Here is a 14,895-nt window from a genome sequence, read left to right as displayed (position 1 = left end):
ATGTTTCGAATACTTTAATGTTAAATATTTTACAATGCGAATTATTATAAATAAATAAAATATTTATTATATTATTAATATAGGTATAATATCAGTCACCATGAGTCGGTATCATTAGAATTGATTGGACAAAAAATATTAGAAAAACCTGCGTTGGTGGGTTTTAGTAACATTGAAAAATTGAGGATAGTAACCCGTGTTTCGTCATTCGTTCGTTCGATTCGCTCATTTTTGTCTCAGTTAATTCTATTGATAATGATTCATAAGATGACGGTATTTCAAACTAAGCATTGTGACGTAAATTTCCTACCTAAACTACAAATAAAGTTAAAAGTCAATATTACATTCGAATAAGTTATGTATAATATTATATGTTCTTTAAGTGACGTGTTCGTATCTATTTAGATGACAGGATTTGTTTTTCATTATGAATCTGGAACGCTATCAAAGTCATTGATTTCAATTCCAAAGCACTTTCCAAATGTATGTATGACCGACATGTGTAACGTTTAAAACGAGTGACAAATCTAATTAAAATAAATCATCGAGATGATTATCTTAGCATTTTGAATACGTATATTAATAGTATCATTTCGAACTATTTGCAATGATCGGTCTGTAGACAACTATATTTAGGAGGAAATTACAGACGTGCCTAGAAATCGAAATTCAGGCCGGCCGTTTCTAAACAGCGATAAGGCAGGAAGCAGGGGAACTGTTCTATTGCAAACATTAACATTGGCGCCCGCCACATACCCGATTGGCTGCCCGTGATGCCAAAGCGATATGACCCTTATCAGCGACGTTATAAGATTCATAACACATCCGTTTCCAGGACTTATATTCCGAAATGAGTTCTACATACGTTAATAACCTCATTGTTGTGCGGATTGGGCATCACGTAAGTATTAGTTCAGAGGAAGTGAACGGCCTCGCGACGTTCTTGGTACAATCGTGCTAAGAATTCGCACAGCCAGTATAAGTGTCAATAGCAATTTATTACTAGGAACTTTCTATAATTTTGCACCTGTATGTAAGTCTTCTACGTGTTTATCGTTTTTGTCTTCATCGTATCCTTCTCAAACATTGAATAATAATTTATGTATGTGAATATTTATTAGTTATTTATCCTTCTGATTGTACAACACAACCGTGTTAATATAAGGGTATTTCAAAACAATTAATGTGCTCAACGGTATCAATACCTATTGCTCATAAACTCACATTTATATGCGAAGGGAACTTTGTTGAACTAATAAATTAGTGTCCACATTTGACGTGGCGTTTTAAATTGTTTTAAGGTCGATATATTTGCAAACACATTATATTATGTTCAACGCTGTACAGCTCAACAGGATAAACTGCAGTATCCCTGACCGACAACGCAGCATAAGGTTATATTATCTGCCAAAGGAGCATTGTTTTGGTAGCGTCTCTGCGGCGGCAAGTTTCCTGTATATCATTACCGATCGTGCTTTAAAGAAGGACGTCCGTTTCCTTTTAACGAATTTTGCATATTACGAGAAATTCACTAGGTTTTGACTTGCGTCAAAGCTGTTCAAAAACGGATGGAGTTCGTGCGTCTATTGCTGTCTAAGAATAAGTAATTTCATTGACTTACTCAGTAAATTATCATAAAATGTAAAAGTAATTAAATGAAGCCTTTAAAACGTGGCATTTACTTGGGTAATAAACATACTTGCAATTAAATTGGATGGCAATTACTGAAGACCGGGTCGATAAAGAAGTAATAAACGCTGGCGGCTATGAAGCCATGTGGGCGCCATTGTTCTTGACCTCCATGGCTTTTTAATGAAAATTCTTGTGAAGAAATGCATACTTAACATCAGTACTTAACGAGAGCCTTTTATTTATTTATGTTTATTTATTTCAATAATTACTGTGAAAATAATAAAATCTTACCTAAGAAGAAGGTTGAGGGCACTATCATTTCTGGTAGTTGGAATGTCTTTGACACTGGAAGGTTCACTGCGCACGCCTCGAAGGGAAAGTCGAAGTTGCCGAGGAATTGAGCTAAGGAGACCGCTGCTGTTTCTGCGTTGATTAAGGCTCTTGGATCGTGTTAATTTATTCGCTTCAAGATCGACGGTAGGAACGGCAACTTCATCCCCACTCCTCGAAATCGTTGCACTCGATGCATTCGTTTTAATTATAGTTGGTACAGCGCTATTCACATCTCCCAATAATTTGTCCCACGGCGACTCGCCATCCTCCTCAGAGATTGTCTCGAAACTTCTAGGGCCAACAGATGATGACGTCTTGTCTGACATTTTGGAGGGTAGGTTTGAAAGTGAAGGTAAGAAACAACGGAACGCAACAGAACAGACACCACACTACTTCGTCACTTTGGATTTTTAGTTTCTTGACAACACTTCACTCTTATCATAATATCCATTTGTAAATCATAATGTTTGGGATAAAAATGTTGACACTGAAACAAAAAGAAAACTTATTTACTATGGCTAAAATCTTAATAACATCAAATAAGAAAATAATAACTTCTAAGTCACAAGTACAATAAAGAAGATATGATTTGTCTACTGGTTCCCGCTTAGAATCTGAATGTTGAAAACTTTTACTTCGCTAATAAGCCTTTCTAACGTTGTACATTAGAGTAATTATTAGCAAAGAGAGAAAGGAGTCTTAATTTGAGACGTACAGTCATCTGTTTAAAAACAAACAGATTTTTTGTTCTTTCTTAATATCATATAATTTGATGGATAACTTTCTTATGTTAGTATAGTTATTCCGTAAAGAATTTGGTTGAATTCATATATAGAGTGAAAGCATATTAAATTATATACTATCTGGGATCTTAAAATACATGTTATTTAAAGTATGAAGCGATCAAATGCTCGTTTAGAGCTCCGTCCATATAATTTTCTCTGCATACTCAGTAATTATTCTTTATAGAATTATCAACTTTTGCTATCTTTTTAACATAAAACGTGCACTACTTACAAATAAAAGTATAATAATGTTTGCAATAAAAAGTGAAATGTTATTAAGTTGTTTCGTTATTATTAAGAGCAGTTAAATTATTACATATGAAATTATTATTTTACTCTATTATTTTTGTTTTTACTCGACGGATCATTGATTTAAATGAATTGTTAAGTATATAAGAAAATTTGTATCAACAACAAATTTTATTATTATGTGACAAGTGACAACATGACATACATTACTCTGATCCTAATGCAAGTAGCTAAAGCACTTGTGCTATGGAAAATCAGAAGTAACGACGGTACCACAAACACCCATACCCAAGATGACACAGAAAACTAATGATAATCTACATCGACTCGTCCGGGAATCGAACCCGGGACTTCGGAGTGGCGTACCCATGAAAACCCGTGTACACACCACTCGACCACGGAGGTCGTCAGGTATCTCAGCAGGTAAAAAAGGGCTAAACAATTGTGTACAAAAGAATACGGAAATAAATAAACTGACGACCTATAATTTAGTATTTGTAAGTACAAAGACTATAACTATTTTAGTTCCCTAAAATAAATTGTTTGAAGCATATGCAACGCATCTCGTGAACGTAAACATCGCGATATGATCACATCTTCCAAGTCTCTTTGACGTAACTATAGAATTAGCCACACTATTTTGGTACTTAACTTGCATGTAATATTTAAAAGTTTAATTATTATTAAATGTCAAAACGTCAATGGCTGGCGCCAGGTTATTTATTTTGTTTTAATTAATATTTATAACAGCCTGACTCACGATTGTTCTATAAAAATGTTAATGATTCAACCGATTAAATACTCTTGATGGAAGACATTGTACATTTTAAAATGAGGTTATGAAAAGTACTGTAATGTTCAAACGTCAGGCTATTTTTATCTTCTCGCAGCTATGTCTATTTATCGTGCAAATTAAGATAATTTCATTTCACCCAGTTTTGTTGTTGCCATGACGAAATATAACATTTCAAAATTGTAGTTACATTTAGAACGTTTGTAAATGTGAACGGGAAAAAATGCTTATAAGTTACGAATTCGATTATAAAATATATATTTGGTAAGATTTCTGCACGCTGCAAACATCAGGAGGGCCACATTAACCATAAACATCAAATCGTCTTTTCAGCTGCACAGAAATACTCGTCATGTGCATTAAACAGTCATATTTAATTCATAACTCCATGCAAATATATGTAATAAATCCTTAAACATATCTAAACAAAGTTGCTTTGCAGTTAAAGTAATATACCCTGTTTAGCAGTGTTGTTTTGTACTTGCTGACATTGTTATTGGTATTCAATGATTTACTTCATTTTTACGATGTAATGTGTCAAACAATACGTAAATTTATAAATAAAAATGAATTCGTACTCTATGTATCTTTCAAGTAATATAATTGATCGTTTGTATATTGTTCGAACTATAAACGTAGTACGTTTAAATTCGATCATTCCGATCGATATGTAAGCAAGCTAAGACCTATAAAATATAAATAATCTCAACTTTTTTTAACATAAAATGTAATAATTTATAAATAAATCATCGTCGTGTCGACCGATTCGTACTGTAATTCTTTTCAGCCCATGGTGATTTAAAAAAAAAAATTTTTTTTAAATCTATCAAACAAATTTCAAAGACTGTTCGAATATTGAAACTGCGGCGAGATCAGCTACTGAGAATGGTCTATCTTAAATAAAAGTCCGAAATGCTGAAAATATTCGGTTTTGCACCAATCAGAAAATCGAGAATATCACATAGATTTACCCAATATATTTTAGAAATTGAGTGTACTACCCTCTATCCAAAACGTCACTACAAATAATATTATATTGACACTGACGATAAATGTGTAAATATATCGATTAGGTTAGATTATTAAAATATATCAAGATTTTTCCTTTCCCTTCTAAATAAATGAAAAGATTGCAGTCTAAGATCGCGTAGATGGCGCGCTTGACAAAAATTAAGAGCTTCAATTACATCTAGATATATGTTTCGGTATTAATCCCAATCATACCACTTACGAAAAATGCAATTACTCGTCAAAACTTGTTGAATCATTCCCTACATTTCATGCACAATTTTGGAAACTACATGCCATTTAGTTCATAAAAGATCGTTTGTTAAGCGTCTAACTTTCAATGGCGTGTACAAAGAGTTTTCAATTAATTTAAAAGGTAATACAAATATCACAACAAAATTGAATGAATACTTAGATGAGTTATTATTATCATTCATCATTTATATGAATACCGTCTTGCTTCAAGGTCAAATAACACCAGATCAGTTTGATAAAATAAAAACTACATATGGCTCGTGACTACATATTTACCTATACGAATCTTGGCGGAAGAAATACGTTCTTAACGTACTGAAAATAAGATGGAGTTTTCTATGTAAAGTATCGTATAGAGTAATAAAACGTCACGGTGCCAAGTGTCGTTCGGCGAATGTGGGTCAATGCTCCAGAGAGTCCATAACCGACTCTTCCATAAATTTAACAATGCGTTCACTTTATTTTTAACTTTTATTACACTAATTATATATTTTTTTCCTAGTGATATTACCTAATGCCCCGTATAAGTCTACTAAAAATGAAATACCTCACCAGAAGTAAAGATTACGTATACAATATACAACTATAATAATTAATTTCAATGAAACTGTTATATAATCTCTAAATTATGACATTAGTTAACGTCACATCAGTACTAAAGTCCACTATAAATTACATTCGCGAATTAGTTTAATCGTTTATATATTTATATGAAATATAAAAATAATGTATAGTTGTTTTATTATCCTTACGCTGATTTCTGTCTATTGCGACTTATTATCATAAATGAGGAAAATATATAATTATATAAAGCTATATTGAACTGAATATAATGTAATAATAACTTTTGGTAAATCGTATTATTGTCGTACCAGTTATTTATTTAGAAAAATTATAATGCAGTCGCTTTCTGCCTTCGCTTTCTTCGATTTTGATATTGTTTTTAATAGCAAGAGCTATTAACGAAGGAGGTTTGTATACATAAACTTTGTAACTATGATAGTGTCTGTGTTCTCTAAAAAAACTATTTATGTAAGCTTAATATACCAAAAAAATATTATGAAATCGTAGGTCTTGCAACCCAAAATAACATGTGTCTATATTATAAGGTTAAGTCATAAATAATTATTCTAACAAAATACATTCATAGAAAACTATAGGAGAAAATACAGTCACAATCAACGAATCTTTTTTTTCCTGCAAAACAAGTGATCGGATAATTTGGCTATATCATTTTGACTTCGGCAGTTAAATTTTAATATAATGTGTCCCGATAAAAATAATTACAATAAAATTACGAATCATATATTCCTTCCTCATATTAAATCTCTCATTTAGGTTTGCTTATATTGTTTAATTATAATAAATTAATATATTGTGGACTGGGCTCATAAACGTATCAAAATTTTCACTTTAGGGAGCCTTTAAACACTAATTTTACCTGTAGTTTCTCTTGCTTGAGATGGGTGGGGGGGATGTATTCTGTGAATAGCATATTTTTTTGATTGGTCTATCAGCAAGCGACTATTTATTATCTAGAATATCGATTATCGATGTAGTACACATATTTCATTCTATGCACACAATGTATATACTCTATACTATACTCTAAGTATTATTCGTATACGGTTCTCTGAATAATATAATCACAATAGTTCTAACGATCATCAGCATTCCTGTGTAAGTAATTAATTATTTATAACGTTTCGTCAACTATGTACACTATTTAATTGTCATAATAAAATCAAAGAACGTCGGTCAATAAATAAATCGCAGTAAACTATTTTATGTATTTATTAAATCCTTCGTTACCAGAGTATTTATGAAAGCATGACCAGTTACTGGGAAATATTCGCATTTATTCAAAATTCCTGTGTTCCGTGTGTAAATGACATAAGTGCGGGCTTGCAGGCGCCACTGCCTCTTGATTAACTGAACCGCATTTGTAGACATTTCGTTACGATATATAACTGGAAAATTCGAGGCCAACCAGTAGTACATGGACTCCAGTTAGTGAATTCCATAGAACCTACGTAGACTGAATAATCACCTAATAAATATTGGGATTGAAGCTTAATTGTTATGGGGAAGCATGCATTGAGCTACGTGTTATTAACTAAATAACAAAAATGTTGCCATGTTCATTTAAATATATTTTTTGTAAACAATTGTTCTGTTCGACACGCCCTAACATTTTACATTGATGAAACCATGTCACCAAACTGTCGCGAGACACAACTACACAACCAAATACAAATTTATTTTTTATTTATAAATAAAATATTACCGAAACTAATTCTTAATTTAAATCGGATTTATTAGACAGTAAATTTTATATAATAATCATATTGTAATTTTGCATTGAGGTATATGGAATTATACTGCACAAATAATTTTAATATTGAGAATAAATATAAATAACTAAGAAATTCAATCAATTTTATATTTTTGTCACATTAGCTCAGTCGAATTACGCATCATCTGACCTAAATAATTATGCATAAATCATGATTATATACTATTTCAAAGTCAACAAGCAAGAATGCTCGTATTTCTATCCCGATAATAGAGCATTCATAATACAGTATATAAGATAACCGGCATTAGAAACAATTTAGCAAAACATGAACTAAAGATAGTATCTAGCTATTCTCTATAATATCTATTTTTCTTACAAATAAACGTAAAGCCTGTGGTATAATCAGGTAAAACACTTCTGCAAAAGTTCAAAGGATTTTATTGAGGTACAGGATTTTACTTGAAGTTTAATACGACGGAGTTACCATTTGTAAACCGTTGAGCTATTAAGACATTAATAGTTGTTTACATAAATAACGGTGAGACATGAGGATGTAATTATGGGGTATTATTATTGTATTAACATATCTGCCGAGCGATCAAATCTAGTGTTAGATCAAAAACATGTGCAATTCATGAGACATGTGAATCGCTTTGTTTTTGAATTTTTAATTTTCTTCTTCGAACTGTTGAATACCTAGGAATTGAATTATTGAATTTATAAATCTTAACTAGTCAGCTTCTCTTCTTTAACGATATCATTAAAACTTCTCTTGCCAACATGCTGCTATGTTTAATAGCAGCCTGGTAATTGAATATTAGTCGTGACTCTGATACCCTGGTAATCCGGATGTGGTGTGGTATACTAATCATAGGTGGTGGACTGGCAAATACACCACCCGATGGTAAGTGGTCACCACTGCCTATAGGTGTCGATACTGTAAGAAATACTAATCCTTCCTTACATCAAAGTTGCCGCAGAAAGTGATCAACGAAACAAATGTTTGCCTCATATTAAAAATATATATCTTCGTTTGACAAATCAACATTGCAAAAAGTTGAAACAATTGAAAAGTATAATTAAGCATATAATATTCCCCATGTTAGCGTTACTACTGCCGGCACTAATATTGGTACATTTTTTGGGTAAATGCTGCTGGCATTCCTGCGACCATAATTATTGTAGCTATTAATAATTTTGATTTGTATGATGAAAGGTATGTTACGCAGTTTGTAATTAGCCTATCAGAATAAAACTTTTTTCGAAAATGCCTTGGCTAAAATTGGACTAAATTTAATTGAATTCTTTGCGAATAGTTATTTCATTTTCAAGCGAAATCACCTTACACTACACCTATAATTAAAATCTAGGCCAAATTTCTTTAACGCTATTGTTCCATACAAATAATTAATGAATAATTATATTATAAAAGTATAAATTGATAAGATAGTCTCGCGGGGAGGAGCTAATTGTTACAGTATGAAAATAGACCATGTTACATCACGCCATCACGTGGAGTCAGACGAACGAACGTGGTTAAATTCTAGCATTGTTTTAAAATTACATATAAAGTATTGCCGACAGAATGTTTCTCGTAATATTTAATATTACTGCAATTTTTCATGCCCTATTGTTACGTACTTATTTATTCCTGCGGTAAAAATAATACGCTTTAAAGTGAAGAATGTTAATATTTCATATCATTTACCGTGAAATTTAAGCGATAAATAGTTTATTTTGCAGCGAACGTGAGGTACTTTTCCATTATAAATGGCAAAAAGCTATATCTTTAATGACATTGCCACAGAAGTATAAAATAAGATATAACGGATCCGTACACGTGCTATTTACATTCGATTCAGAGATGATCGCTGCGGTTTTTTTACTTGCAAATAAATGTTTTATGGCAATCGTTTGACATCATTCGAGTTCAGTTTTAATGTTACGCTATCTCAAAATAAACTCGGTCCGCTTAACAATACAAGTGCTTCCCGTTAAATCGAAATGTTCATCTTCTATGTTCATCGCGTATATTCGGACGTTTTACAGTTTTAGAACGGCGACATAAGTAGGTTGTGTTATCGACGATGACGTTCGTTTAGCACGAAACATAAGAAAACGTATATATGACAATTTATAACCCGATATACATTTATTATTTGATATTCTTAACCTAAATTTGGATTTCCGTGTATTTGAGAAATTGTTTCACAGCAAGGGAACCAGAGCGTTGGCCTGAAGCGTTCGTTCACCGCAATTTCGCGATAAATAATGACAAAGCGGTTCATTCACAAAAACCGGTCTTTTTTGGTACGATATAGGTTTTACAATCAAAGAAAGAAGATTGAATGACCATGAATGATTGAATTGATAAGTATTTTTAAAATTTGCAATTCCTTCTGTGTCGTACAGTATATAATGAATACAGTTTAAATCTAGTTTACGATTACAATTGAGTTGTTGAAGAATTTTAAGATGACAGTTTTTCTCGCTGAATGTTTTCTGCGCCCGTATGACCTTTGGACCCATACCAAGGTGTAATGCAAGAAGCCCTTGAAAATTATCTGACAATGTTTCAAATAATTAGTGCAGCTATTAATGAAAGTGAATAAAAATATATAATGATTTAACAATTACAATGAATACGATTGGAATGTATAAAATATATTTAACGACACGTGAAGTTATGGAAATTGTAATAATAACCAAATGGTAAAATTATTCAGAGCAACGTATTAAGCGTTAATGAAAAATTAATTATAAATTATCTTAGCTTGCAATTTATAATTGAACAAATTATCGCAAGAAAAACATCGAACACGAAACTCAAAAAAGAAATTAAAGGTAAGTGAATCGCGATTTATTACTACTTATTTAGTTAGCGCTAACAGAGTTCTATCTATGTTCGCTACCCGTAACATCAGTATCCTTTTTCATAAATGTTGTTTTAATGATGGTAACCACCGCCCGATATGGTAGATAATGGTGTAGAAATATTGACAAATCCATATATCGCCAATACACCACCAAGCTTGGGAACCAACATGTTCTGTCCCTTGTGCCGGTAACAATACTGGCCTTTCAAATGGGAATCATACTAAGTACTGTTGGCGGTAAAATATCTAATGAGTTGGTGGTGTCTACCCTGATGGGCACAAACCGAACTACCGAGTATAGTCCATCATTTATAATATTAATTATTTCAATCACTTTGATATTTCTATAGAATGATAATATGCTTTAAAGTGTCATAGAAAAGACTGTATTGTATAAACATTGTTTAAGTTTTTATGGAATAAATTACTTTAATATTTGTAATATACGTTAATACAATATGTAAGTATGTATATAATTGACTAAATAGATTTTTTTCGTAGTGATATTTTATTGTCAAATTGCATTGCAGTTTTTCTTTCATTTGTTTTGTAACGTTGTGTTTTATTTTACGCGGAGTTGTGTTTTCTTGGTAAAACCCACTTAGGTATAAGAATTGTAGAGAACCGCTGATTCCACATTGGAATTGCTAATTTGTTACTTTGCAGTTAGGGTAGTATGAGTCATCAGTGAACCCACTTAGTATATTTTCTTGTAACACGCTGAATGAGTAAAAACTTGACAAACTTACTATTAACTATATTTAATAGAAGCAATGTGAAGTTTATCAAGGGTTTTTGTAAAGTTATTCAAACATAAATTTATATTATTACAAGATACAAAAAAAAAATATTAGACAAATCCTTTCTATTATTCTACAAAATATTTGATAAGTGGGTGTTACCATACATATAATTGAATAAATGAAAAGGCGATGTGTGATGCTTTCGAAATAAAGAACGTTAAATTCACTTAAGCAATGTGAATGTGAGACTCGGAGAAAGTTTATCCTTTCCGTGTTATATAAACAGTTAAGCCGCGAAATATTTGCTAAAAAGATATCGCACTTTAAGAAAAAACATATTTTTGGAAATAGAACCCAAATATGTTTATCCAAAGTAAACGCGGAAACGTTTATTCATTATGTCCGAAATAAGTCGAGTATGTGTGACTCATAGTGATAAAGAAAAATGGGGTGTACAGTTTTATTAATATCGAGCGCCAAACGAGGTATTCCGGTCGCAAAATTTAAAATGGTCGGTTTTCCATAGCCAATTGCCATAGACAATAGTGGCATTTTTCACGACCATTTGCATCAAGTAAAAGATCGTCGTGAAATCTTAGTAAAGTTCTAATCCCTTTATTTCATATGAGTAGGCTGTAAAATGGGCCATATGAAGAAGGTTGTCATTGCCGATGGAGATTGATACTATAAAGGCGCCATCAACTAACTACACTGGCTCACTTTTCAAATCTGAACATAATAATACTACGTATTGCTCTTTGGCGGTAGAATAAATAACAAAACCTTCCCAAACCGACTTACAAAAGGAACTGCCGAGTAGTATGTCGTATGTAGTTTAAGTTGTGCATTTATTAAATTAGTTAGTCGGAATAAACTAACGTCAATAAAAAAATGTTAATGTAAAATGACTTGATGAAAATTAATATTTATTTTTGATAACTATTATAAAAGTCATATTTAATAATATTCGTAGTTACAATTATGTATCTATTGTTAGTGTTTTCAATCGTTGACGCATGTTGTGTACAGCACAATGTAATCTGAATACATTACATGATAAACTTTACACTTGGTTACTAGTCGGGTAATGACGCCACGATAAATACCTATGAAATACAATAATACCGTGCATTCGCAGATATTATTCGTATCCAAGTGTTGATACACATTATTAAAAACCTTTTTATTAATTATTGAATAATTGTTGATTCCTCACATTGTAAATGACATTTCAAATTTGAATGGATTAAGTATGTTCTAGAAAGTAAAATGAACCAAGTGTTCAATAGTAATTACAGCGATATGTACCTCATTTTGGTTCACTTGTGTCCATATACATATATTATATTACAATGATTGCTTTAAACTACACATATCACCTTCGGACATGTAACTATAGAGCTCTATAAAAATATAAAGTCGATATTTTAATAGCATACTAAAGGTTAAATGATTCTAAATATATAGACTGTAGTATCGTTTATTTTGTAATTGTTCAACATACGGATAGAAGATTCTATATGGTAACTAATAGTTATCACCGTTCTATTGTTTAGTTAATGTTAAGAGTTAACAGAATTTAATCAAAATTTTAAGACAAAATTGGTAATCACATACAATCTTATCAACTAAGTAAATCTTGGCAAAAGCAACCATGTGTAGTTCGAAATAAGCGTGTTTATCCAATGGATAAGATCGTGTGTTAGAACTTTATACATATGTAATATACATTTTGGCCTTTATGGGGTGCTATAATGATGCCTAAGCCATAGAATTGATGATTCAACTGAACGTGATCATGCTCCGTTGTATCTAATTCTTTACTTTAGTTATATACTTTGATCACCTATTGAACACTTGTGAAAACAATATTACATCATCACCTAATGCAATAATATAAATGCAAAGTTGCTATGAGAAACAATGATTCATTTTAAAACCAGTTTTTTTTAATATTTTGCCAATTCAACCATTATGAGGTAAATATGTAATCGTTGCGAAATCGCGCGGATTATAAACAGTTTAGGATTTTTTGTTGCCTATTTTAATCGGTTACAATTTTTTAAGAGCGTTGTTTATTTTTTTATTAAACAGTACGATGCTAAATCTCTGGATACTGGAATACGACATGTGGTCCATAAATAAATTATAAAGAAGGAGTAAACATTTTTTTTATTTTATTTTGATAATATAAGCGGAAAAACTTTTAAATTTGAAATCACGGGAAAATCCGACTCAAATACAAAACAAAACCGCAAAGGAAAAGTTCAGTGACACACACACTTTTAGAAAAATCACGACATTTTACAAAAAGTCCCCAACACCGCGTCTGCCTGTAATAAACATAATAAACTCAAAACTACCAAATATATTTTTAAATACGACTAATTTCCAAGGTGTAAGAGTGAAATTCCTTATGCTTTTTTTAAATTGATACTATGAAAACGACTGCAAAAGATGTCGAAAAAAATCATGACAATTTAACTTTTGTGTTAGGTGTTTGTAGGAACCACCCATCAGGTATTCCGCCAAAATGCAATACTTAGCATTACTTATTGTGTTCTGGTTTGAAGGGTGAGTACTAGTTAGTTGTTGGTGTATTGGTAATATAGGAAGTGATTATTACACATTTAAATAAAACTAGTTATAACGGATTTTAATCGCGTATATTAATTATTTTGGACATCCCGACGTTTCGAGCACTTTACAGCGTTCGTGGTCACGGGTAGACACTCTACCGCAAAACTAGTTTTATTTAAAATATAGGAAGTGGCCAATATTTCCGATAGCGTCAAAGGGTATGGTAGTAACCATAATCCATTTGACCATCTTAATAACAAGACTCATTTATCGTTCTGCCTATCTATGACAAAATAAATAGGTATGTCTGGGCTTTTCATTAAGTTATCTACAACCGTCTGCAAAATCTCAATTCCGCGAACTAATATGAGAAATAGTTGTACAGCTGAGCCTAAAAAAATCTTTTGTAAAGTACTCTCTGCTGATCTGGATCGAGTCGTGCAATTTAACAGTTTGCTCATCAAAGCGAATAATGATTGCTCGTGAAATGACCGGCAATTATGTTATGAATGCTCGTCAAAATTATAGTCATAAGGTTGAAATCGGATAGGCACCCTGTTATTTATATTAAAATATAATCAACGAATACACAAAATTAACGAAGTTGCAATTTTTATAAAACGCTAAGTAAAGGCAATTTTTGAAATAAATCGATTTATATTACGCTAACAATTATTAGCGGAGTGGGCGTACACTTTCGAATTAGCCCTACCACTAAGAATTATATTACTCATAAAATATCTAATAAATTTACAATTGTAAAATACCAAACTCTACGCAATTAACCGACTTCAAACGACTTCTATTATTTAACATTAATATAATTTGAACGTCCATAATATTACGTATAAGAGTCATTATATAAAATACTATTATCTCCTATAATTGTCGAATTTATTGTTTTTGTAAAGCCAATGTTATCCCGTGAATCTTTTAATTTATCCGAAGACAGGATATCGCCTTATCAAATTTATCTACTGTCGGTCGTCGTGAATTGAATTGAATATGAAGTAAAAAGACTTCTACATCTACTTCTTACTTATGATATTTGTCGGATCGGCTCTTCTGGACTTGGGTATCTTTTATCACCTTCATCGCCATTTACCGCCTAACGTGAGATTTATTTATAATTATTGTTTCTTATTGACAAACCAAGGTAACATCAATATTCCTTTAGTGACGTTACAATTTGATATCATCCTAAGGAAAATTAAATTATAACAATCGGAGTGGTAAGTAAATAACAATTATTGATATTTCGCAAATGATACAAAAGAACTAAGTCACAGCAAGTCACTACACAGTATACCTGCTATCTATGCTATGCTATGCTTACCGCTGT

At 31.7% G+C, this 14,895-nt stretch overlaps 1 protein-coding gene across 3 annotated transcripts in view; it reads right to left on the bottom strand.

Annotated features, from left to right (window-relative positions):
• Positions 1-14,895, bottom strand: part of LOC124529685 (G protein-activated inward rectifier potassium channel 3-like) — a 37,982-nt gene that overhangs the window by 20,434 nt on the left and 2,653 nt on the right. For all 3 annotated transcript variants that reach the window (XM_047103539.1, XM_047103538.1, XM_047103537.1), the window contains exon 2: positions 1,924-2,452. In XM_047103539.1, coding sequence (XP_046959495.1) covers positions 1,924-2,291 — 368 coding nt within the window. In that variant the 5' untranslated portion in view covers positions 2,292-2,452. The remainder of the gene's footprint in view (positions 1-1,923; positions 2,453-14,895) is intronic.

Source organism: Vanessa cardui, chromosome 5 (assembly GCF_905220365.1).
Source record: "Vanessa cardui chromosome 5, ilVanCard2.1, whole genome shotgun sequence".
Taxonomy (NCBI): Eukaryota; Metazoa; Arthropoda; class Insecta; order Lepidoptera; family Nymphalidae; genus Vanessa; species Vanessa cardui.
Note: the sequence above shows the minus strand (reverse complement) of the source record. Positions and strands in the feature narration are given on the sequence as shown.